Genomic DNA, 22,244 nt, shown 5'->3' with positions numbered 1-22,244 from the left:
TTCAGGGCCCTGCTGTCAGTCTCTGGCAGCGAGTCTGTCTCGATCAGGTGGAGATGGAACCCACGTGGGCAGGCTCACGCCCAGAGAGACTCTACGAAGCAGTGGTGAGAGAACTGGCTCTTATTGGCACAGTAGCATGGCAGCTGGTGGGGGGCTTGGGTACTGGGATCAGGGGCTGGGAGGGCCAGGAGGTGGGGATGGGTGAGGCCAGGGCTAGATGAAGGTGAGGCAAGTGGAAGCCTGGAGGCTGCAGCTCTTCTGTGCTCCTCCAACAGTTGCTCCACAGCCTTCATGTAGAGCACGTGATAGTAGTCCACCTGTTCCTCGGTGGGCTGAGGGCACTGGGGCAACGGGATGGGGCAGCCCACTGCAGGGACAGGGGGCACAGGTCAGGAGAGGGACCTTGGCTGCACACAGCTGATATCGGCCCTCTCCCTTCGAGCTGGGCACTTACCCACAGTGGTGATGGCTCTGGCGAAGGGCACCAGGCCCAGGACCTGGCTGAGATGAGACCACGGCCCCAGAAGATGCAAGGAGAAATGTCCACGAGCTTCTTTATGGTGACCTGGAAGAGACGCTGCCAGGAGTCTGGGGCAGAAGCCTTAACTCTGAAGATGTCATTCTCCCCAAAGGAGTACACAGGCACCAGAGGGGCACTGGGAAGGTGGGGAGACAAGAGAAGAGGGCTGGTCAGATCAGCGGCTCTCGGAGGGTCCCCACATTCCTCCCCCACAGGTTCCCACTTCCCAAGGCCATCTGAAGCCAATGATGGTGCTCCAAAGAAATATCTAGAAGAAGGGACTTACATTTCTTAAGATTCATGTATACTCTACCTTCTTATATACATCTTCTCATACAGTCTCAACTACAGCATGGTGGCAAGATGGGTATTTATCCTTTTTCACACAAAGGATCATGCAATCTCTTGCCTGTGAGAGGGTATCATAAAATAATGTGAGCTGAGGGAGTCTGAGCCCCACTGTCCAGCGATTCGCACTGGGATCTTGTCTCTCTCTGTGGGAGGAAGCCTGGGGAAGGGGCTCAGGGCTGAGCGCAGAGCACACACTGACGGGCTGCCCAGAGCGCCCTCTAGAGGTGGTCATGGTGTAAGCTCTGGGGACACACAGTCCAGTCCAGGGGGCAGGTGTGTAGGGATAAAGTGTAGATCTCTAGACACAGTGAAGTTTCGACCATTGAGAGGAGTCCCAGCTGGACAGCCATTCACCCAGCCATTCACCCGTGCCTCACTGCCAGGAGGACAAAACTTTTACGATTTTGGTAAGGAGAGTGAGGAAGTGCTCCCCTGGGATGTCATACAGGGCCTCGTGGGCTCCCCCAACCAGAATGAACAGAGCCTGGCCCAGCTGGGACTGGGACAGGATAAAATCCTGACTCTGGTGGTTTGAAGAACATAGTCCTGTGGACAAGAGGGAGTGCAGAAACAGTCAGTGCACCCTCCTTGGATCCCTAGTCTGTCACGCCTGTGCTTTTGCACAGGAAACATGAAATAACCATCCCTTTCCAGACTCCCTATCCTGTCCCCCTGTCAGTGTGTGCTACAGCGCCTCTCCCAGCAAGGATGCAGGACACTTACCCCAAAACCATCCACTGATGCCCACTGTGAGCCTGGCCAATGTTCAAGTCAGGTCCCTGGGCTGGGTGCTGGGTGGGGGCCACTCTGGCAGGCGTCAGGTGGGGTCACCTCCTCCCCCTCATCTCTAGACTCATCATAAGACCTAACACAGTCTCCGCAGAATGGGATGTAGAAGATGCCGTTAAGCGAGGTTCCCAAGAACTGAAGCCCAGGGACTGCTGGGAGATTCCTGTGCTCTCAGTGCCGAAGTTACAGAAGATTCCGACGCTGGTGATCCCATGAGGGTAGGCAAGCAGCAAGTAGTTCCCGTGGAGGGGTTTTCACCAGCTGTGGGGTCCAGGGGGCAGGGTGAGGGGAAGAAAGCAGAGATGGCGGGATACCAGGCGAAAAGTCCTCCCTCCACACCAACAGACTTCAGGGTTCAAGGCCCTGTAGTGGAGTCAAGTGCACACTGGGTCCCCTGTGGATTACCATCCAGCGCTTCTAGGGGCTAACTCACAGCCAGGGTGGCCACCAGGCCTGGACAAGAGACAGCACGCACTGGCCTTATCAGTTCAGTTCAGTCGCTCGGTCATGTCTGACTCTTTGTGACCCCACTGGCCTTGTCAGGCAACACCAAACCTGATGAAGCAGAGCAGAGGCAGGAAGACCTGATGCCTGAGTCTTCCAGAAAAGAGGCCACTGGGAGAGTGGAGCTGGACCAGGTGCGCCCAGAGGGGAGGAGGTGACCGCAGGTCCTGAGACCCAGGGCTCCCCTGCTCACCAGCACACAGGGTGTAGTCCTGGAAGACAGGAAGATGGAGGCGACAGGGCAGGCTGAGCAGGTGGGGCTGGAGGCCAGGGAAGAGGTGGGAGAAGCCGCTGGTCTCTGTGTTGAAGGTGCTGAAGACCCCGAGGACCAGGACCCCAAGAGGGTGAAAGCTCCACAAAGAGGTAGTTGTGGGAGGGACCCAACTCTGTGGTGTCCACCAGCTGGGGATGGAGGGTGCACACCAGGGGGGTGGGGGTGCTATGTTTGGACTTTGGGGGTGATGGTCCCTAGGGTCTATCCTGAAGCCCAGCTCCCACTCAGCATAGAGCTCCACAGTGCCTCAGCGAGACGGGGAGGTGGTCCCAGAAATGTCTCCAGATGGCCGAGCTGGGGACCCAGGCAAAGCTGTGGTCTCCTGCCCAAGGTATGTTTCTATCTCCATAGAGCCCATCCAGGTAGTGGACCACTATGATCCAGGCCCAGCTCAGAAGTACAAGGAACAAAGATAGCCAGACACACCTGGGCTGGGGGGGTGTGGTGTGTGTGTGTTGAGGGGGTACTCTGACTCTGGAGGTTTAAGTCCCAGGTTCCCCCTTTACACCCCCCCCCGGCTCTGTTCCATGACTTCTGGCCCATCTGTCCAATCTACATCTTTCTCACCTCTTGAAGGACCCTGCCCCAGAGATCCCAGCCCCACCTCCCTCCCAACTGGTATGGGGAAGCAGAGAGCCAGACCCAGGGGTGCTCAGAACTTTAGGGACTCCCTCAGCCCCAGAGTTTAGGAGATCCATTGCAGGAGGGCACACTCCTGGAGGCCCCAGGCAGAGGTGATTGGTGGAACCTGGCCTTCTGTAGAGAGGAGTCACACACGGGCCACTATGGCTTTGAAGCTTTCTGTCTTATGGCCCAAACCCCTGGCCCTGACCCCCGACCTGGGTTCTGCCCTCATTTCTGCCCCCTCTATTGACCTGCACAATGGACCATCATAAGCCCTGGCAAGGGTGGGTTAACCACTACTTGGGTTCACAGGGCTGTGACCAGCAGCTGGTGAGGGAGGGGGAGACAACATATCCCTCCTCCCCTTTCTATTCCATCTTCCCCCAGCTGACTCTTCTGGCCAAGCAATGGCCCCCTGCTTGCACCTAGCTCGCCCTTGCTGGAGATGGGAAATTCCTTTCCTCAGATGAAGATCAATGTGTTGACCGATACACTGACTAAACATTTCTAGGTACCAACTTTAAGTGAGTGGAGCCCCTCTCTCCTTCTGACATGGCCCATCTCTGTCTGTGGGGTGTGTTTCTCTTTAAATTCGGTTCTCGCCTATCGCACTTGTCTCTCCTTGAATTATTTCTGCGATGAGACATCAAGAATCTGAGCTTCATTAAGTGCTGACACCAGGTATGTGATCTCAGTTGGAAGACCGTGGGTTTTGGCTGGGTTTGGGTCCCGGCTGAATGGGTTCAAGTCCTAATCTGAGTTACATAGTTTCAGGATCAGTAAGCTTTGGCAAAAAACACACAAATAAGAAATACCAATATCCATTAAGCAAAGAAGCCTGAGCTCACATGAAATCTATAATCAAACCCTACTCAAATAAAGGCTTCGTAGACTCTGCTGGTTCCTTTGAGACACTCATATTTTGCCAATTAAAAAAAAAAAAGGAGAGAGAGAGAGATACCAGCTAGTCAGGACCTCCAAGCTGGAAATGAAGCTATGGTGGGTGAAAAAATGACTATAGAACTTATCACCTGAGAAGGACCTAGGTAAGTTACAGGACTGCCAAGATTTTAATCCAAGGACGAGAGAAAATTCTTCCACTGAAAAAATTTTCTAAGACAGCAGAAGACAGAGTTGCATTCAGTTACATTTTCCAACAAGTTATTCTCTTCACATCCTGGATAAAGACACAAAGCCGTTCAGGAGACAGGACAGCCAGAAGTCAAAGTATGCTGTGACCACATAAGGGCCCTCAGCCTGTTTCAGCTAACCATCTCATTGGGTAGATGCCATGCGTGTGATGATGATGGTGGTGACGGTGATGATGGCAATAATCATTGGCTCTTATTTTGCCAATCTCTGTTGTAAGTCCTTCAATCTGAGTAATTTTATCTTCACAAGAGTTCTCTCTCATTTGCGTGAATGAGTTCATGTGGGTCTAATGCTGGGCTTGCGGTGGGATTGCGTGGTAAAACAAATCCCTGCTTCATCTGGTCTCCCAGCCCCCAGGGAACATGAAGGATGGGAAGAGAGGCACAAGTGAGCTATGTACTTAAAACTATCTTTTCTATCACTGGGGATAGTTTCAACACTCCCTACTGTCAGGTACCTAGACTCTTATCAGCTTTTGTTCATGGTATTTCACCATCTACCCTATTGCCTTCACCTACCTAAATCCTAAGTCCACCATTCAAGCCTAGCCCTAGCCCTCTGGGGAGCTCCCCTCCTCAACTCCATCCTGAAACCCTATAGCTCTTAGCTAAGCACTTGCCTGTATTTATAGTGGGAGAAGTGACCCAGCCAAGGGAAGAGACATATGCAGGCTCATGCAGCAGAATTAAGTCTCTCTGGGAGGAGAATTCAAGGTCGTGATACTCAGTCTAAGGCAGCAAGTCCATACCCACTAGGATGGGCTGGAATATACGTGGAACTGGTTACACCCGAAGCGGGAGTCTGAGCTCGGCTGACATCCATTTCTAGGAAATGGTAGTGTGGGAGAACTTTAGCTTTTATTGGCTCTTATTGGACAGTAGCATGGCAGTCGATGGGGGGCACTGGGATCGGGGGCGGGGCAGAGTGTGAGGTGGGGAGGGGTGAGGCCAGGCTAGATGAAGGTGAGGCGAGTAGAAGCCGGGAGGCCGCAGCTCTCCTTGTGCTCCTCAAACAGTTGCTCCAGAGCCTTCATGTACAGCGTGTGATAGTGGTCCACCTGCTCCTCGGTGGGCTGCGGGCACTGGGGCACCGGGATGGGGCGGCCCACTGCAGGGACAGGGGGACACAGGTCGGGGGAGGGGCCTCGGATGCCTATGCAGGTCTCATTGGCCCTCTCCCCTAGACACGGGCGCTCACCCACAGTGGTGACGGGTCTGGCCAAGGGCATCAGGCCCCAGGACTTGTTTGAGAAGAGACCGCGGCCCCAGAAGATGCAGGGAGAAATGCCCACGAGCTTCTTGAAGGTGATCTGGAACAGATGCTCCCAGGAGTCTGGGGCAAAAGCCTTAACTCTGAAGATGTCATTCTTCGCAAAGGAGTACACGGGCACCAGGGAGGCTCTTGGTTGGGGGGGGGGGGTGCAAGAGAGAAGACGGCTGGTCAGATCAGGGGCTCTAGGAGTGCCCCCACATTCTCCCCCACAAGATACCACTTCCCAAGACCATTTGAAGCAAATGACAGTGGCTACAAAGAACTCTCTGGGAGAAGGGACTTATGTTTCTTGAGAAACGAGTGTGTACTGGGCCGTCCTCTATACATTTTTCCACACAGTTACCAACCACCATATGGTGGAAAGGTGGGTGTTAACCCTGTATCACAAGTAAAGAAGCGTGGGGCCCTCCCTGGTTGTCCAGCGGTTAAAAATCCACCTGCCAATGCAGGGGATGGGTTTGATCACTGGTCCCCGAAGGTCCCACATCTGGTAGGGCATGAAGTCAGTGTACTCAACTGAGCCGGTGCGCCTAGGGCCTGTGATCTGCAACAAGGGAAAGCCACCACAGAGATGCCCGTGTACCACAGCTGGAGACTAGACCCCAGTCACTGTAACTGGAGAAAGCCCACACAGCAGTGAAGACCCAGCGCACCAAAATGAACACATAAATAATAGATGGATTAAAAAAAAAAAAAGAAGTGTGCAAGTTCTTGTCTGTGAGACGGTGTCGTAAAAGATTGTGAATCCAGGGTGTCTGAGTCCCAAGGTCCAGCAGTTTGTACTGTAATCCTGTCTCTCTGTGTGGGAGGAAGCCTGGGGAAGGGGCACCAGGGCTAGGCACAGAGGAAACACCCAAGGTCTGCCTAGAGGTGGTCATGGTGGAGGCTCTGGGGACACACAGCCCACCTCAGGGGGACCGGTGTGTAGGGATAGAGTGCAGATCCCCAGAGACATTGTGAGGTTCTGACCTTTGAAGGCAGCCCTGGCTGGGCCCCCACTCACCTGTGCCTCAGTGCCAGGCGGACGAAGCCTTTACGATTCCGGAGAGTGAGGCTCCCCTGGGATGCCATGCAGGGCCTCGTGGGCTCTGCCAATCACGATGACCACAGACTGGCCGAGCTGGGAGTGGACAGAGTAAAATCCAGGCTCTGGTGGTTCACAGAACATGCTCCTGTGGATAAGAGGGGGTGCAGGGACAGTCAGTACCCGCTACTTGGCTCCCTAATCCCTTACCCTGCGCTTTAGCACAGGAAGTATGAGCTCTCCACCTCTTTCCTTCCAAACTCCGTATCCCCGTGCCTCTGTCCGTGTGCCCCACAGCACCTCTCCCAGCAAGGATGTGGAACGCTCGCTCCCAGACCAGTCACTGACCCCCACTGTAAGCCTGGCCAATGTTCAAGTCAGGTCCCGGGGCTGGGTGGCGGGTGGGGGGCCACTCTGGCAGGAGTGGGGGGACCCCTCTTCTGCCTCAGGTCAAGACTTGAAAGAAAAGTGAAGTCGGTCAGTCGTGTCTGACTCTTGCGACCCCATGGACTGTAGCCCACCGGGTTCCTCTGTCCATGGGATTTTCCAGGCAAGAATACTGGAGTGGGTTGCCATTTCCTTCTCCAGGAGATCTTCCAGACCAAGGGATTGAACCCAGGTCTCCCACATCATAGGCAGATGCTTTACCGTCTGAGCCACCAGGGACAAGACTTACCATATGACAAAAAGTAGTCTCGATAGACTGGAAGGTAGAAGAGGTCGTTCAGCCCGGTGGTCTAGGGCTGAAGCCTGGGGAACTGCTGGGAGAAGCCCGCGCTCTCAGTCGCGAAGTTACAGAAGTGTCCAAAGCACATGTGGGTGAGTGACCAGCAGCTAATTGTGGTCTGGGGGCAGCTCTGCCGTTTTCACCAACTGTGGGAGGGGGGTGGGCAGAATGAGGGGAAGAAAGCAGAGGAGGCAAGATACCAGCTGAAAAGACCTCCCTTCCCACCAACAGACGTGAGAGTTCAAGGTCCTTCTAGGGTGTCAAGGGCACAAGGGCTGCCCTCTGGATCACCATCCCATTGCCTGACCTGTTGCCTGAACTTAGGCAGCCAGGGCTCAGACTCAGCCTGGGGAGGGGCAGATAAGGGACAGAGAAGCAGCAGAAGGTGGAGGGTGACCTGTTACCTTAATGTGAAAATAATCCCTTAATTGTTTCCAAACAGTCCGGTTCCTCATCCACTCAAAAAGCCTTCCGTCTGGGGCAGAGCGATAAGGGCGGGGTGGAGGAATTCCTGGAGACACCCTTTATCACCTCTTCTCCCCGAACCCTTGTTTAAGCGCTCACCTTGGCGGTGTGTGTCCCGGTCCAGGAATAACCATACGGAGTAGAGAACAGAGAGCCACCAGAGGGAGGTAAAGAGGAGGAAGGAGGCAAGAAAGGAAAAGAAAGGGCCTGGGTACAAATGAGAAAGAAAAATCAATTAGCTTTTAAAACCACAATGACTTCTCCCCTCCACTCTCACCAGTGAGAACGCCGCCCATCTCCCAGCTGGACCTCTCCCCCTCCCTTTGTCTTGGGCCTCCACGCAGGTGGGGTTCTCCTTCCCCTCCCCATTCTTAGGCTCCCCTTTTCCCTAGTGTACCCTGGGCACTGCTCTGCTCACCCATGAAGAGGAAAGTGAGCATGTATTGGCAGGTGCTCAGTACTTCCAGCCACTGTTTCTACAGGGTTTTCTGGCTGCAGGAAGGCATCAGGGCGGTGGAGACTTTCAGGTGCTGCCCTTCTGCCAGCAGGGCTCCTGGACCAGGGGGACAAAGGATGGAGGCTTTGATAGGAGCTCGGGTAACCTTTCCAGTCTGAGTGGCTAAGTCCCTGGGGCCTTCCGATTGCTCACAGGAGACTGTGCAAGTGGAGACCTTTGAATCTGGAGCTTCACAGGTCTCCAGGCTCCTGACAACTGATCTTGAAACTTCTCCAGTGGGTGGGTTTGTGTGACTGCTGGGCGGGGCTGAGCGGTGGGTTAGGGCCTGACACCCAGGTTCCCCTCCAGGTGCATTAGGAATCTTGTGGGGGAGGGGTCACAGAAGAAGCCAGAGAGCCCACAGACTGGGTCTCAGCCGAGACCATGTGATCTCCAGAATGGCTAGCAGATCCTGGGCTCTCGCCCCATTTCTGTTTGCAGGTCTCCGGGAGTGTCTAGGCCACTGTGGGGCGCAGCCAGGCACGCGGATATCCATGCTGCGCACAAACCCACCAGCCAGTTCAGTTCGGCTGCTGAGTCGTGTCCGACTCTTTGTGACCCCATGAACTGCAGCACATCAGGCTTCCCTGTCCATCACCAGCTCCCGGAGCTTGCTCAGACTCGTCCTGTCCATCCAGTCAGTGATGCCATCCAACCATCTCATCCTCTGTCATCCCCTTCTCTTCCTGCCCTCAATCTTTCTCAGCATCAAACCCACCAGCACAGCAGGTCAATCAGGACAGAGTCCAGGGCTGGTATTGTTGTGATAGGGCAGCCAGGATTTCAGGCCCCCAAAACGAACCTTCACTTCCCAGAGCACACTGGAGTCAGCGGGAGGAGTTGGGGGCGTGACACCAAGGCCCACCCCCAGGTGCTTTAGGGACTCTGTGACCTCTAGTGTGGCCAGCGGATCCTGGTGTGTCTGTAAGTCTTCGACAGTGTCTAGGCCACTGGGAGGTGCAGCCAGGCGTGTCGATATTCCAGCCAAGCACAAACAGCACAGGTGGTTTCCACCTTTAATTTCAGTCCCCATGACATCCACCCGAGGGAACTGTTAGGGGAAGCGCACTGACTGAAACCGCCCACCCTGGCCAGGCACCATAGTAACTATTTGCATCAGTTGTTTTATGACAGGAGGTCCTGCTAAGGAACACGGAACTAATTAGCTACCACCAACCGGAAGAGTTCAGGAAAGGTCAAAAGGAGACACCACATGTCTGACCACGTCCCAGAAAATCTTCTCTCTGGCATCCATCTTGGCTGAATAAGGTGTACACCACCAGGAAGGGCTCTGAGTCAGAATGATTGGCTAAGGACAACCCAGAAACTAATCCCATCACCATAAAACCCGAGACTGTAAGCCATGTGGCAGAGCTGTTCTCCTGGGTTCCCTTCCCCTCCTGCTCTCCACCCGGGTGCCCTTTCCCAATAAAATCTCTTGCTTTGTCAGCGGATGTGTCTCCTCGGACAATTCATTTCTGAGTGTTAGACAAGAGCCCAGTTTCGGGCCCTGGACGGGGTCCCCTTTCCTACAACAGAACCACTGCGGGCTGGGGGCTGCCTAGCTGAGGAGGAGGTGCCTGTGGCTGGGGACGCCATAGCGTGTCCTGTGCGCTTGGAAAGCTGGGAGAGCCGCTGCAGACAGGCCACACTCAGCCATCCACCAGCGCAGGGGTGAGCCTCGGGGCTCGCTGCACTGGGGTTGGGGACCCAGCTTGGGCGGAGAGAGGCCAGAGAGGTGGCTGCTGCAACTCCTCTTCCCGGCCCCCAGGATCAACTGGGACAGAGTTCACGGTCGGCCCAAGTGTCAAGGACCAGCCTGGGGACAAGGCTGGCTGCCAGAATTTCAGGTCCCAAACATGGACCTTCACCTCTCAGTGCAGTTAGAGGCCTGAAGACTGACATCTGAGTCCTCCTGAAAAGAGGGAGGAAGGCACTGGGAGATGCAGCTGGGACCAGGCGCCCCCAGAGGCTAAGGAGGGCAGGGAGGAGGTGACAGCAGGGACTGGAGGTCCTGAGACCCAGGGCTCCCCTGCTCACCCGCACACAGGATGTAGTCCCGGAAGACAGGAAGATGGCCGGGATGGGGCAGCTGGAGCAGGTGGGGCTCGAGGCCAGGGACGAGGCGGGAGAAGCCGTTGGTCTGTGTGCTGAAGGTTCCACCAAGAGGTAGTTGTAGGAGGGACCCAACACTGTGGTGCCTCCAGCTGGGGACACAGGGTGCACACCAGTTTGGGGCTTCTAAGTTTGGACTTTGGGGGTGACGGCCCCAGAGGTCTACCCTGGGACCAGGGTCTACCCTGAAGCCCAGCTCCCACCCAGCACAGAGCTCCACAGTGCCTCAGCGAGATGGGGAGGTGGTCCCAGAAATGTCTCCAGATGGCCCAGTTGGGGACCCAGGCACAGCCGCGGCCTCCTGCCCAAGGTGTATTTCTGTCTCCATAGAGCCCATCCAGGTAGTGAATTCTAGGATCCAAGTCTGGCTCAGGAGTACAAGGAATAAGGCAGTCATGCACTCCTGGGCTGGAGGTGATGGGAAGGGGTGTGAGGACTCTGACTCCAGAGGTTTAAGTCCCAGCTACCCCCCTTTACCCCCTTCCCTGTTCCATCATTTCCCGTCCATCTGTCCAACCTACATCTTTCTCATCTCTTGAAGGAACCCCCCCAGCCCTGGCAAGAGATCCCAGCCTCGCTTCCCTCCCACCTTGGCATCGGGAAGCAGAGAGCCAGACCCAGGGGTCCTTAGGGCTTCAGGGACTCACCAAGCTCCAAAACGGAGAAGATCCATCGCAGGAGGGCACTCACCTGGAGGCCAGTGGAGGCGGCTGGCCTTCTGTAGAGGGGAGTCACACAGGGGCCACTGTGGCTCTGAAGCTTTCTGTCTTCTGGCCCAACCCCTGGCTCTGACCCCTGACCTGGGCTCTGCCCTCTTTTCTGCTCCCTCTGCTGACCTGCACAGTGGACCCTCATGAGCTCTGGAAAGGGAGGGTTAACCAGCTCTTTGGGTTCACAGGGTTGGGATCAACAGGGCCGAAAGGGGCGACCAGGGACATGGCTTGGAGTCTGGCGGTGAGGAAGGTGTTTGGACTTTGGGGAGGTCAGGACTGGCTCCCTGTGATGAGCACACTGGCAGCGTCCTGGGCCAGTGGAAGTTGCCATGTGTGTGTGTACCCTCCACAGCAGGAGTCCCCATTTGTCACCCAGGCCTGGCCCCTGTTGGTTAGAGGACCTGCAGGAGGATTTACTCCCTGAGGAGCAACTTAGGCCTCTGTGGGGAGACCTCTGGAGGGAAGGGTTTTATGGGAAATGCTAAGGGTTGGGGAGCCCCTGCAAGTGCGAGCCCCCTGGGCTGTGAGCACTCCATCCATGCGGGCCGGGCCAGTCCTCACTGTGACTATGGCCCTGTTCAACATGGCTAGAGGCTGCGGAGCAACCACTTTTCCCAGGTCAGGGACTGACACCTTTTTAAATTAATTAATTTATTTTTTTGTCTGTGCCTTGCCTTGTGACCAGGGATTGAATCTGGGCCCTTGGCCATAAGAGGGCAGTCCTAACCACTGGACCTACAAGGAATTCCTAGAATGTCACTTTAAAAATCTTTTTAAAACATTTTGATACAATTTTTAAAGATTACTTTTCTTTTTAAAAAATTTTTGGCCACACAGTGCAGCCTGTGAGATCTTAGGTCCCCAACCAGGGATTGAACCCTGACCCCCTGCACTGGGGAGAGGGAGTCGTAGCCACTGACTGGCCAAGGAAGTCCCTAAAGGTCACTTCTCGTTTCTAGTTCTTACAACTTGTTGGCGCTATTTCCCATCTTGGACAAACATCCTTGAGCCCATCTTAAACTCAGTATTTTATGATGATGCTGATTTCCCCACCCCTACATCTTGACCCTCCCCCCTGGTAGGACATCTTTTTTTTTTTTGAATGTCACTTCTTTATCTTTTAATTTATTCATTTGGCTGTGTTAAGCAGGACCTTTCATTCCAGCACACAGACTCTATAGTTCTGGCACAAGAGTTCCCCGTCCAGAGGAGCCAGGGGTTGAGCTGCACGGGCTTAGTTTCTCTGTGGCATGTGGGATCTTAGTTCTCCGACCAGGGATCAAACCAGCATCCCCTGCATTGTAAGGTGGATTCTTAACTACTGGACCACCAGGGAAGTCCTGAGCCACGTTAAATGTCACTTCTTTTACGGAAGTCTGACACGCAACTGTCAGAAGCCTCTGTCACGCATCACATTCTCTCCTGGCACAGAATACTTTCTCTCCATCACCATGATTTGTAATGTGGACCATTTTTATAGTCCTTACTGAATTTGTTACAATGTTGCTTTTATTGTTTACATCCTGCTTTTTTGACCATAAGGCACCTGGGATCCTAGCTCCCCAGTCCCGGATCAAAGCCACACCCATTGCATTGGAAGGCAAAGTCTTAACCACTGGACCACCAGGCAAGTCTCCCATCATGGCAATTTTCTGATCAAAGTCTCCCGCACACCATGAGCAACAGAAAAATTGTGCTCATCACTGCAGCCGTCACGATGGGTGCCCAGCGCATGGGAGACGCTCTGTGAATGAAGGGTGGAGACAGGATAGGCTTAGGCTGACACACCCTTTCTGCCCCTGTCCTTGGCCTCACACCTATGCAGCTTCACTGACCAGGGACCTTCTGTTAAGAGGGATATTTCCTCCTATCCCTGCTCAGCCCACTCGCATCACAGGGCAAGTGATGAGGGTGGCGGGGGCCTGGGTGAGATGAACTTTAGAGTCTAGCCAGAGAGATGCTCAGTCCACGTGGGAAGGTGACCCACCCAGGGGTCCAGGAAGGATGGAAGGATGGTTTCATGCATGAAGTTTTCCTGGGAATCTGGGTAGGAGGAAGGAAGGACAATTTAGCTGTGGATGCAAGTGGACTGTTAGAAGCTGGAAATGTCCTAGGACAGGTGCTTGATTTTTAAAAGGCGTCTGCCAGGGAACATTGGGAGATCAACACAGGAAGGCAGCTGGTGCAAGGCTGGGGAGGACCAGGCTAAAGGGGCCTGCTCTGCTGTCCTCAGGGTACCTCCAGGGGTCTCTGCAAGCTTTTGATGGTCCCCTTGAGACTAGAGGCAAAACCAGCTGTAGGAGGTCTTTTTTTTTTCAAGGCTGCTTCCCTTCCTCTTCTTCCAGGAAGCTTTCTTGGGTTCACCCTCCGGATTCCCCTCTCCTGATTCCATGTGACTAAAAGCTGAGGTCCAAGCGCTCTCAATAACTTTCCACCCTGTCTTCCCTCCTACAATGCGTGTCCCAGCACTATCCCTGGACCCTAGCTCAGGGCTGTGCCTCTCTCATCCTTTCTGCATGGGAGAAGATGCCATCAGGTGAGGAGAGAATAGGGGACGACAGTTTGGGGGCTGTGCGGGAGTGGGGGCCTCTCATCTCATCCTGACAGGGGAAGTCCTTCTCTGGGTCTGGCCTCCAACACACCCCTCCCGAGCTCTGGAATGACAAGGAAGCTTCTAGATTCCCACTCTGCTCTAATATCACGTTTCTGTCATTTCTCCTTTTCAGTTCTCCTTTGGGGTCACCCTCGGTGTCCCCTCTGCCCTGGGTGGTGGGATGGACAAGGGGTCCACAGGTAATGAAACAATAAATGGGCTCAAGAATTACAAACTCTCCTTTATTGAGAGGGAGACTGAGAAACAATAATTTATCATGTAGCGAACCCCCAGAGGTCCTGTCCCCATGAGCCCTTGGGGACCAGGGAACAGGACAGGGGGCTCCCTGAGCTTCCTGAGGGCCGTGTGGTGGGCAGCGAGGCGACACATTCAGTCCCAGGCACACAGACCCCATATACCCAGGAGGCGAGGAGTCCACACCCACCCCGCCCCAGGAGGCAGGGCGCGGGAAGGCACGATGGCACGGAAGGCTGGGCAGAATGGCTGAGTGTCAGGGGTCGACAAAGGACACCATGATGTAGCGGGTGCCCCGAGTGGTGGGCAGTCCCTCATGGTAGTGGGTGAGACGGCCCGGATGCAGGAGCCCCCAGCCCTTCCTGGGGGACGAGATCACACAGTCGTAGCGCAGGAAGCGGCATCCACCTCCCTGGAGAGACGAGAGGGGAAGGGGCTGGAGAGTGCACGGACGTGGGGACTGGGTGGTGAGCTGCCCCGAGGCGAGAGAGGCCAAACTGGGCATCAGGGAGGGAGGGGACAAGAGGGGTGAGCATTGGCAGATGAGGGACACAGGACACAGGGGGTAGCCAGCCCAGAAGGGGTCCAGGATATGACCCCAGAGGTCACTGGGAGACGTGACGAGGGCAGACAAGGGGCAGGGAGGTGACCGTGCCTGTGAGGGGGCTGGACACAGGGCCTGGGGGAGGGGTGTGCGTGTGTGTCTGTGTGTGTGGAGGGGCCCGGGGGAACCCTGAGTGGAGGGTAGGGACTCACCTCATAATCCAGGCCCTTGTGGTTGAGGGCGACATTGAGGGTGAAGGTGGATGAGTCGTGATGCGGCCGCAGAGAGGGCTGCTCATCCGGTCGGTAGCGGACCACGAAGTTCATCACCGCCCGGGTCTGCGGGCACAGGGGAGGAGAGGCTGGGGGGATGGCCGGGAGGGTTCTCACTGCTCCCCGTGGGCTGCTCCCCAAGAGCTGCCCTCCTGCAAGGTCTCACTCTGTGTGTTTGACTCTTTGCGACCCCATGGACTGCAGCCTGCCAGGCTCCTCTGTCCATGGGATTCTCCAGACAAGAACACTGGAGTGGGCTGCCGTGCCCGCCTCCAGGGGATCTTCCCGACCCAGGGATCCACCCAGGTCTCCTGCATCACAAGCGGCTTCTTTACCATCTGAGCCACCAGGGGAGCCCGGATCTCACTCTATGGGGCCGATTCAAATGTTTCGCAGGCCAAAAGGCATTGTGTGGAGCCGTCCAGCCAGCACAGGTGTGGGAAGGCGGAGGAAGGAGCAGGGGTGGCGTGCAGTGGCCCACCTTGGTGTGGTAGCCGGGGAACAGGCTCTCAGTCATGGGCCCCACGTACGTCCTCAGGAGCTGTAGCCACTGGTCCTCGTAGCCCACCTGTTTCATGTGGATGTCCACAGTGGGCACGTTCTCGTAGCCTCCCGCCAGCCTAGAGTCCTGTGGGTACAGAGCTGACGCAGTGGTGCCAACCTCTCCTCCTCTTGCTCCCAGGCCTTGAAGTCTGCGCTCCCTCCTTCTGGAAGTCTCCACCACATCTTAGCTGACTCACACCTCCTTCCTCTAAGTCTCAGCGAAGATGTCACCTCTTCTGTGAAGCCCTCGGTCCCCCCGCATCTGGGTCAAGTTTCCCACCTGTGACTCCCGCAGCACCCAGGCTGTCCATCACAGACTTCAGAAGCTAGCTCCCTGCTGCTACTGACGGCAGGTGGGGCTGTGGAGGGCAGAGCTCCACCTGCACGTCCAGGTCAGGGGCTGGTGTCTAAGGACCTGCCCAGGGAGTATTTCTTGAATGCACGGTGGAATGAAAGAATACAGAGGTGCCCCCTGTCTGCCTTTTCCTGCTCGGGGACCCCCTCTCTGTTCCCACTCTCCAGATTCCATTTTCCCTCAATCAGGGAAATGCCCCCTCCCTCCTCCTGGGGGCCCCCTCCTCCACGGTCCAGGCCCCTCACCTCATGCCGGCCTCCTGACCACTGGCCGAAGTGTTCCATTTCCTCCACCAGCTCATCGCACATTTGCTCAGACAGGAGAGGGAACCAGTACACGTCTGGGCAGGGCTGAGTCAGGACGGGGCAGGGGAAGAAGAAAACAGGGCTGGGTGATGCTCTGGGAGAGGACAGGCAGCCAGTGGGAGGAGACAGAAAGCAGGGAGCAGAAAGGTAAGCCAGGCCAGGAGAGAATGTGGAGGGACGGGCAGCTGAGCGTGGGGATGGGCTAGTCGGGGGAGTCAGGAAGGGGACCGACGCGGCCAGAGAAGGTGAGAGCAGTGCTCAGAACTCGGCACAGACAGCACGGTTGCTGGAGCCCTGGGTTCTGGGACAGCGGTTTTCAACCTCGTTTTAAAAAATGTCATTTCACCCATATACCAACACACCCAACGGACAAGGGAGGACCACTGGCGTGAATGCTGGGCTGAGGGCTGCATGCCTATCAACTCAGCCCTTGCCTTTGTCTTGCCTGAGCAGAACACCCACAGGCACCTGGGCAAGGACCCTGGGAGAACCCCTCATCCAGGTGGTGGGCCCCAGGGGCAGCGGCCATCCCCTTGGGCCGAGGTCCTGAGCGGGCTCACCTGTTCCACGAGCCCCTCCCCTTCCAGGGCCCGACTGTAGTTCTCGTGAATATACTGCTCCTTCCAGTCCTAGGGGAGAGTGGGGGGGTGCACCTTGACCTCTGTCCTCTTCACACCGCTTGCTCCCACCCGGGAGGACCCCTGCCCAGGCGGCAGGCGACCCTGCCCAGTGCGCATGTGCGTGTGATGGGGCCGGGGCGTGGCATTCCCCTTCAGCGAAGGCCCGCACCATCTGAGCCAGGGGCCGCCGACTCACCAGGGGGTTGTCGAAGATCTGCCAGAGGTCAGGGTGCAGGTGGTCCGTGTCATACCGGGAGGTGGCCAGGAGGCGGCCAAATTCATGCTGATTGCTGAGGTGGAGGAAGATGCCCTGGCAGTGGGCAGAGGGTGTAAGGAGGGTGATGGGGAGCCAGCGTGCTGCCCCCCAGCGCCCCCACCAGGAGCCCCAGGCCCCCTCACCTTGTCCCGCAGGCTCTTACAGAAGGCCATGTCTGGGTCGGTGTCGCTGCCTGAGAACACCTCCCGCTGGGGTAGCTCCGTCCTCAGGGTCTCCCCGCGGATCACGTAGGCCTGGGATATGTAGGGCACGTTCCACACGCCCCTGGAGGCCCACACAGGGGTCAGCTAGGTGGGTGCCCCCTGCGGGCGGCCCCCTGCCCCCCCACCGTCCTGCCCAGTTCACCCCTGGAGCCCCTTCCCTCGGCAGCTGAGAGCTGTGAGGTCCCTCTTGCTTCCCCAGGGAAGCCCTGCTGGTCACAACCCTCTCACACCAGGCTCCACCATCAGTCCTTAGCTACCCCACAACCCAGCACGCCTTCGTGGTGGCCACACGGGGCCCCCGCGTTCGGGCCTTTGGGGCAGGATGGAGGGGTCTGGGAGGGCTCCTGGGTTGGGGGAGGCTGCAAGACTCACACTCGCTTCCTCTGCACCAGCTCCACGTAGTCCTCCGAGCGCGCGTAGTACTCGTCGGGGCTCAGGGCCCCCCAGAAGTTAGACCACAGCTTCCCATGGCGAGACAGCATAGGCGCTATGACCTTCCTGTGGACAAGCGCAGGTGAGGGCAGGGAGGAGGCAAGCCCCATGGCCAGAGCGGGAGGTGAGGGGTTCCCTGGGGACTAATCTGGGGGCCTTCTGGCCAAGCCCGGTGAGAGAGACCTGTTTGCTTCAATGAGGATGCGCAGGGTCTGCGGGTTGGTGATGACGGTGTCAGCGTCCAGACTGAAGTAGAATTCACACTTGGGGTCCTGCCGGCAGATGTCCCTGGAGGGGACAGACCAAAACACAGATGAACAGGAGCAGGTGGGGGGTGGCGGGGGCTGGGTAGGGGGTGGAACTCCCCTGACCCGCAACCCACGGAGGAGAGGAGAGGAAAAGGGAATAGAAGGAAGCTGACCAGCTGGAAGACAGGAGGGAGGAAAAAAAGACCGTGGGGAGCAGGGGAAGGGTGGGAACGGTGCAGGCGCCCCGCCCGAGGCTCACTCACATGGCCATGTCCCTGGCCTCTCCTGGGGTCAGGGCTTCCTCGGGCCCCACCAGCTTCACAGCAGAGAAGTGGTCCTGGAGCTGGGGCCAGGAGTCATCGATGTGGGGCTCGTGGTACACCTCCTGGAGGTGCGGGGAGAAGAGATTGGAGCGGGGACGCCGAGAGGGTGGAAAGGTGGCATCTAAGGGACAGGACGGGGCAGGAGGAACACTTCCTACAGGAGGAAAGGCTACAGGAAGGAGTCTGGGCTGTGGGGAGAAGTCTGATCTGGGCAGCAGGGGTGGGGAGGTCCCTTGGGAGGGAGAGGCTGGCAGTCAGGGTGTCTCACGTTGTTGTGCAGGAAGAGCGTGACCCTGTCGGGGGGGTAGTCCAGGAGCAGCAGCCGCTGGAGGAAGCGGGGCAGGAATGGGGTAGGTTGTTCCACAAACACAGCCAGAAGTACCCGGGGGGGAGGCTGGAAGATTTGACAATGTGACAGGTCTCAGAGGAAAGCCCAGCTCCCCTACCCAGTTTGTCCTCCGCACCCTGCCAAGTTTAGTGGAGGGTGGGGGGGTGGGGGGATCTCCAGGGGCTTTGCCTCCACCCCTACTGCCCAGCACCCTCCTGGTACCCTCTGCTTCAGAGCACTCTCCCACCCACCCTGGCACCCCCTCCTCACCTGCCCCCCCGGGAGTGGCCTCCGGTCCTGGTTACAGAAGCCACAGCCTCCTTCAGGAGTCCAGCCGTTGGGGACGTAGTTTCCCAGGTAATTCAGCTGGAGCTGTTGGGAGAGGCGGTGAGAGGCTGAGGTGGGGCCAGGGGTAAGGGAGGTGGGAGCAGGGACCGGAGAAGGGCAGGGGGAGCGTGGGCACAGAGAACCTCTTCCAGCTCCTGCGCTTCTGGGGCCGGGGAGGTCTCACGGCTCGGAAGGGCTGGAGAAAACTGGGGGGCTGTGGGATCAGGACTGACTGGGGCAGGGGCTGGGCTGAGGGGAGAAGCGATTGGAGCACCTTCGTGGGACCGTTCCCATGGACTACAACAGGAAGCGTGTCGTAGGCCACATTCCGGATACGCACTCGATTCCGACCAAACTTTAAAACCACCTCATCTGGGGAAGAAAGTCCAGGCTTTAGACTCCCTTACTCTAGAAACTGTCAATCAGCAGGTGCTTCTAAATACAGTGGAGGTGGTGGTGGTGGGGGGAGGTACCCAGGTGTTCTAGAGGATGAAGGACCATGGTCCATGGGGCAGGGATGGGATAACGTCTCTCTCTGAGGGCACTGGCCAGGCTGCTGCCACCTGGGGAGCCCCATCATTTACTACCTGTGCCCCCCAGGGAAGTCTCTGGCTCCGCAGGGAGGTGGTTTCCCCATATGTAACCAGTGGGTAATCACAGACCGCCTTTCATAGGATTGTTATGTTCAATGAAATTCAAGAAGGAAAACCCTGACCCAGAGCCTGGCACATAGCAATGGACGTGTACAACAGGGGCTGCTGCTATTCCTGGTAGCAGAGTGCACCTTACTCTGTGGGCCATTCGGACTTTTGCGGAAGTTAACACAGAGGTGAGCTGAAGTTCACTCCTGATCTACCCGGAGCCCCGCCCACATTCAGGACCCCTAACAGCCTCTCTCATCGTCCCTTTTCTCATTGCTGTCTCCTCACCTAAAGCCCCGTTGAGGTTCTGAAAGATCCGCGATTTATGATCCAGACTAAGGCCGAGTTTCTCCTGGATGGGATGAGGTAGGGGCAGTGAATTAAAGAGGGGCTGAGACATCTCTTCCCACTCTTTCCTCTCTGTGTCTTTCTGAAAGCCTCTCGACTCCTTTCCTTAGGGCCTGCCACCCCCCAGAGCTGCGGGGATGGGGGCCCTCCTCGGCCTCTCCCTACCCTCAGTCCTGGGTCCAGGTAGAGCCGAGTGTAGAAGAGCTGATCGTCATCGTCATCTTTGTACTTCCACTGGCGGACGATTTGGTGGATGGTGGGGGCGAAGCCGATGAATCCTGGCAGGGGGAGAGGATGCGCTGACTCCCAGACTCCCCAGTGTCCCAGGGCCAGTCCCCACTCCCTCGCCCGCCCTCAAGCACCTGGGACACTCCATTCCCCACCACTGCTGGACCCTCTGCCACTCACCACCAGAGTTGAGGAAGCGCTTCCCTGTGCCCACCTCAGGGTACTGCTCTGCTAAGCCCCACTCAGGCCAGCAGAAGCTCTCTGCGGAGAAGAGCAGGCGGCTGCCACTCTGGACGAACTTCTTCAGCAGCTCCGAGGGGCCGCCAGCCAGAACCACGTCATAGCTGAGGGAGGCAGGGGACGATGAGGAGGAGGCCACTAGGAATCTCCCTATCCCCTCCCCTCTGTCCGCCCCCTCCCCTTTACCTGTCCACAAACATGATGACCATATCTTCCCTCTCTGCGTATTTCTCCATTTCCTTCTTGAGCCACCTGACCTTCTGTCCTCCACCGACCGTTCTGGCGACATCACCACCTCGCCACTCCTCTCCCAGGCCCAGGGTCTGTGGAGAAGACCCAGAATGCCAGGGAGGGTCTCCGGTGGCCAGGTGGGCTCATCGCCCTTACCAGGCTCACCGGAGGGTCCCAGGCATCCAGCCCTTGGCCCACTCTGGGTGGGGGGCTAGACGCCACCCCGACCCCTTCGAGGGGCCCAGGAGGGTGTTCCTCTCCTCACCCGCACAGTGTAGTTGAAAAACTCCGCTGACTGCAGGAAACGCCGGTATCCCTCTGTCTCCGCTGTGGCCACGGTGATCACCAGCAGCTTTTCTGTCACCAGACGGGACTCAGAACCCAGCTTGCTGCCCCATGTACTCAGATCACCGACCACCTCCCCTCTCCCCACTCCCCCCACCCAACACTGCTCCTGACCCTGTGTGTGTGTTAGTCGCTCAGTGGTGTCTGGCTCTTCGCGGCCCCATAGACTGTAGCCCACCAGGCTCCCCTGTCCATGGAATTCTCCAGGCCAGAATACTGGAGTGTGTTGCCATTCCCTTCTCCAGGGGATCTTCCCGACCCAGAGATCGAACCCAGGTCTCCCCCACTGCAGGCGGATTCTTCACCGTCTGAGTCACCAGGGAAGCATACCCTCTTTTCCCTTATCCCTTCTTAAATTATTCTAACCCAGGGAAACGTCAACCCCAGTGAGAGCGGAATGCTAGTAACACTCAGAAATTCGCGGTCAGTGCGCGAAGTGGAGCGGAGGGGTAGCTGGACACCCCAGTTCTGGGCGAGGCATCGTGTGATTCAGCCCTAGGGAGCCCGCTGACCGAGGGAGAGGCCAGCCTAGATCCCCCTCCCCGGCCCAAGCCCGCAGACACGTCAGCCCAGCGCCGGTCGTCCCTCCTGGGGTTCTCACCTGGGTTGACGGGATCGCTGCCCCGGGGTCGATCTGAGGCCGAGGCGGCAGGAGAAGGCGACAGCAGTAGCAGCAGTAGTAGCAGGGGCCGGAGTCCCGGGCCCGAGGCCATGGCGGAGAGCGGGCCGAGCTGCACACAGGCCCGCATCCGGCTCTGGCTGTCTGCCTTGGATCCCAACTCGGGAGAGGGGCTCTAGAAAAAGGACCGGGGCTACTGTACGGCCAGCAGCTAGGAGGAGCCCGGTTGGGGCTCCGCCCTGGGGGTGAAAAAAAAAAAAAAAAGGCGTAGCCGGAGGTTACAGAAAACTCCAGATGCCGGAGCCCTAGACAAGGCGAGGATTGTCCCAGGCCGCCGGCAGAGCTGTAAGAGCGGAGGGGGCGCCCGGCCCGGAGGCGGGGGAAGGGCAGGGAGTGCGGCTGGCGATCCCGAGCCGAGGTTCTTTCAGAGCCAGCCCGGCCCCCTGCCAGCCTAACACTTGAGGAAACTGAAACGCGGAGAGGGGAAGTGACCCCTTGAGGGTCCAGGAGGACCCGGAGGCGGGTCTTTGCCACAGCCCAGCCTGGAGCAGCCGGGCGGAAGACCGGGAGAGCTAGGCAGTGGGGCCGCGCCGAAAGGGGACGGCGGCAGGGACGGAGGAGCCCAAGGAGGCTGCAGTCTCAGGAGGGCTGGGGGTTGAGGTTTTGGCAGAGGATCCTCTGGGACTTCCCACTTAAGCCTGCCCATTTTCTTTCGCTACTCTGGCCCATCATCTCCACGGCCCGGGGGAGGGGCTCCAGGGGCTGCCTCTGTGATGATTCTACGTTCGGAAGGGCCAAAGGAAAATGACGTTTCTTGAAAGATCGCTGGCACCGTTTCTTTAAAATGACCCATTTCGGGGGTTCCGAAATAACACAGCTGCACCGAGGCCGGAAGTAGTTTTGCCCGTAAAAAATATGGCGGAAAGCTTTCTGGTCTCCAA

The 22,244-nt window shown here is 57.3% G+C and overlaps 1 protein-coding gene and 2 pseudogenes across 1 annotated transcript; all 3 read right to left on the bottom strand.

Annotated features, from left to right (window-relative positions):
• Positions 214 to 5,036, bottom strand: LOC102186550 (annotated as a pseudogene).
• LOC102186267 lies at positions 5,075 to 10,986 on the bottom strand (annotated as a pseudogene).
• PLOD3 (procollagen-lysine,2-oxoglutarate 5-dioxygenase 3) lies at positions 13,841 to 22,203 on the bottom strand. Its single transcript, XM_018040824.1, has 19 exons — positions 21,286 to 22,203; positions 20,605 to 20,696; positions 20,295 to 20,431; positions 20,049 to 20,212; positions 19,806 to 19,918; positions 19,581 to 19,644; positions 18,926 to 19,023; positions 18,595 to 18,696; positions 18,265 to 18,390; positions 17,937 to 18,058; positions 17,609 to 17,713; positions 17,366 to 17,491; positions 16,913 to 17,054; positions 16,710 to 16,823; positions 16,454 to 16,522; positions 15,834 to 15,938; positions 15,172 to 15,318; positions 14,631 to 14,756; positions 13,841 to 14,286 (listed from the first exon to the last, which is right to left on the bottom strand). Exons 1-19 carry the CDS (start codon positions 21,431 to 21,433, stop codon positions 14,131 to 14,133), a joined length of 2,256 nt encoding a protein of 751 aa, XP_017896313.1. The 5' UTR covers positions 21,434 to 22,203; the 3' UTR covers positions 13,841 to 14,130.

This window comes from Capra hircus, chromosome 25, assembly GCF_001704415.2.
Source record: "Capra hircus breed San Clemente chromosome 25, ASM170441v1, whole genome shotgun sequence".
Lineage (NCBI taxonomy): Eukaryota > Metazoa > Chordata > Mammalia > Artiodactyla > Bovidae > Capra > Capra hircus.
This window is presented reverse-complemented; position numbering and strand designations above follow the sequence as displayed.

Bases quoted from the DNA above. Each gene is read 5' to 3' on its own strand.
- PLOD3 (XM_018040824.1), bottom strand. From the start codon at position 21,433: ATGCGGGCCTGTGTGCAGCTCGGCCCGCTCTCCGCCATGGCCTCGGGC. The intron at 17,492-17,608 runs GTCTCTCTCACC...GCTTGTCCACAG, and splicing joins ATCCTCATTGAAGCAAACAG to GAAGGTCATAGCGCCTATGC. The intron at 16,824-16,912 runs GTGAGGGGGCCT...GCCCACTGCCAG, and splicing joins GTAAGAGCCTGCGGGACAAG to GGCATCTTCCTCCACCTCAG.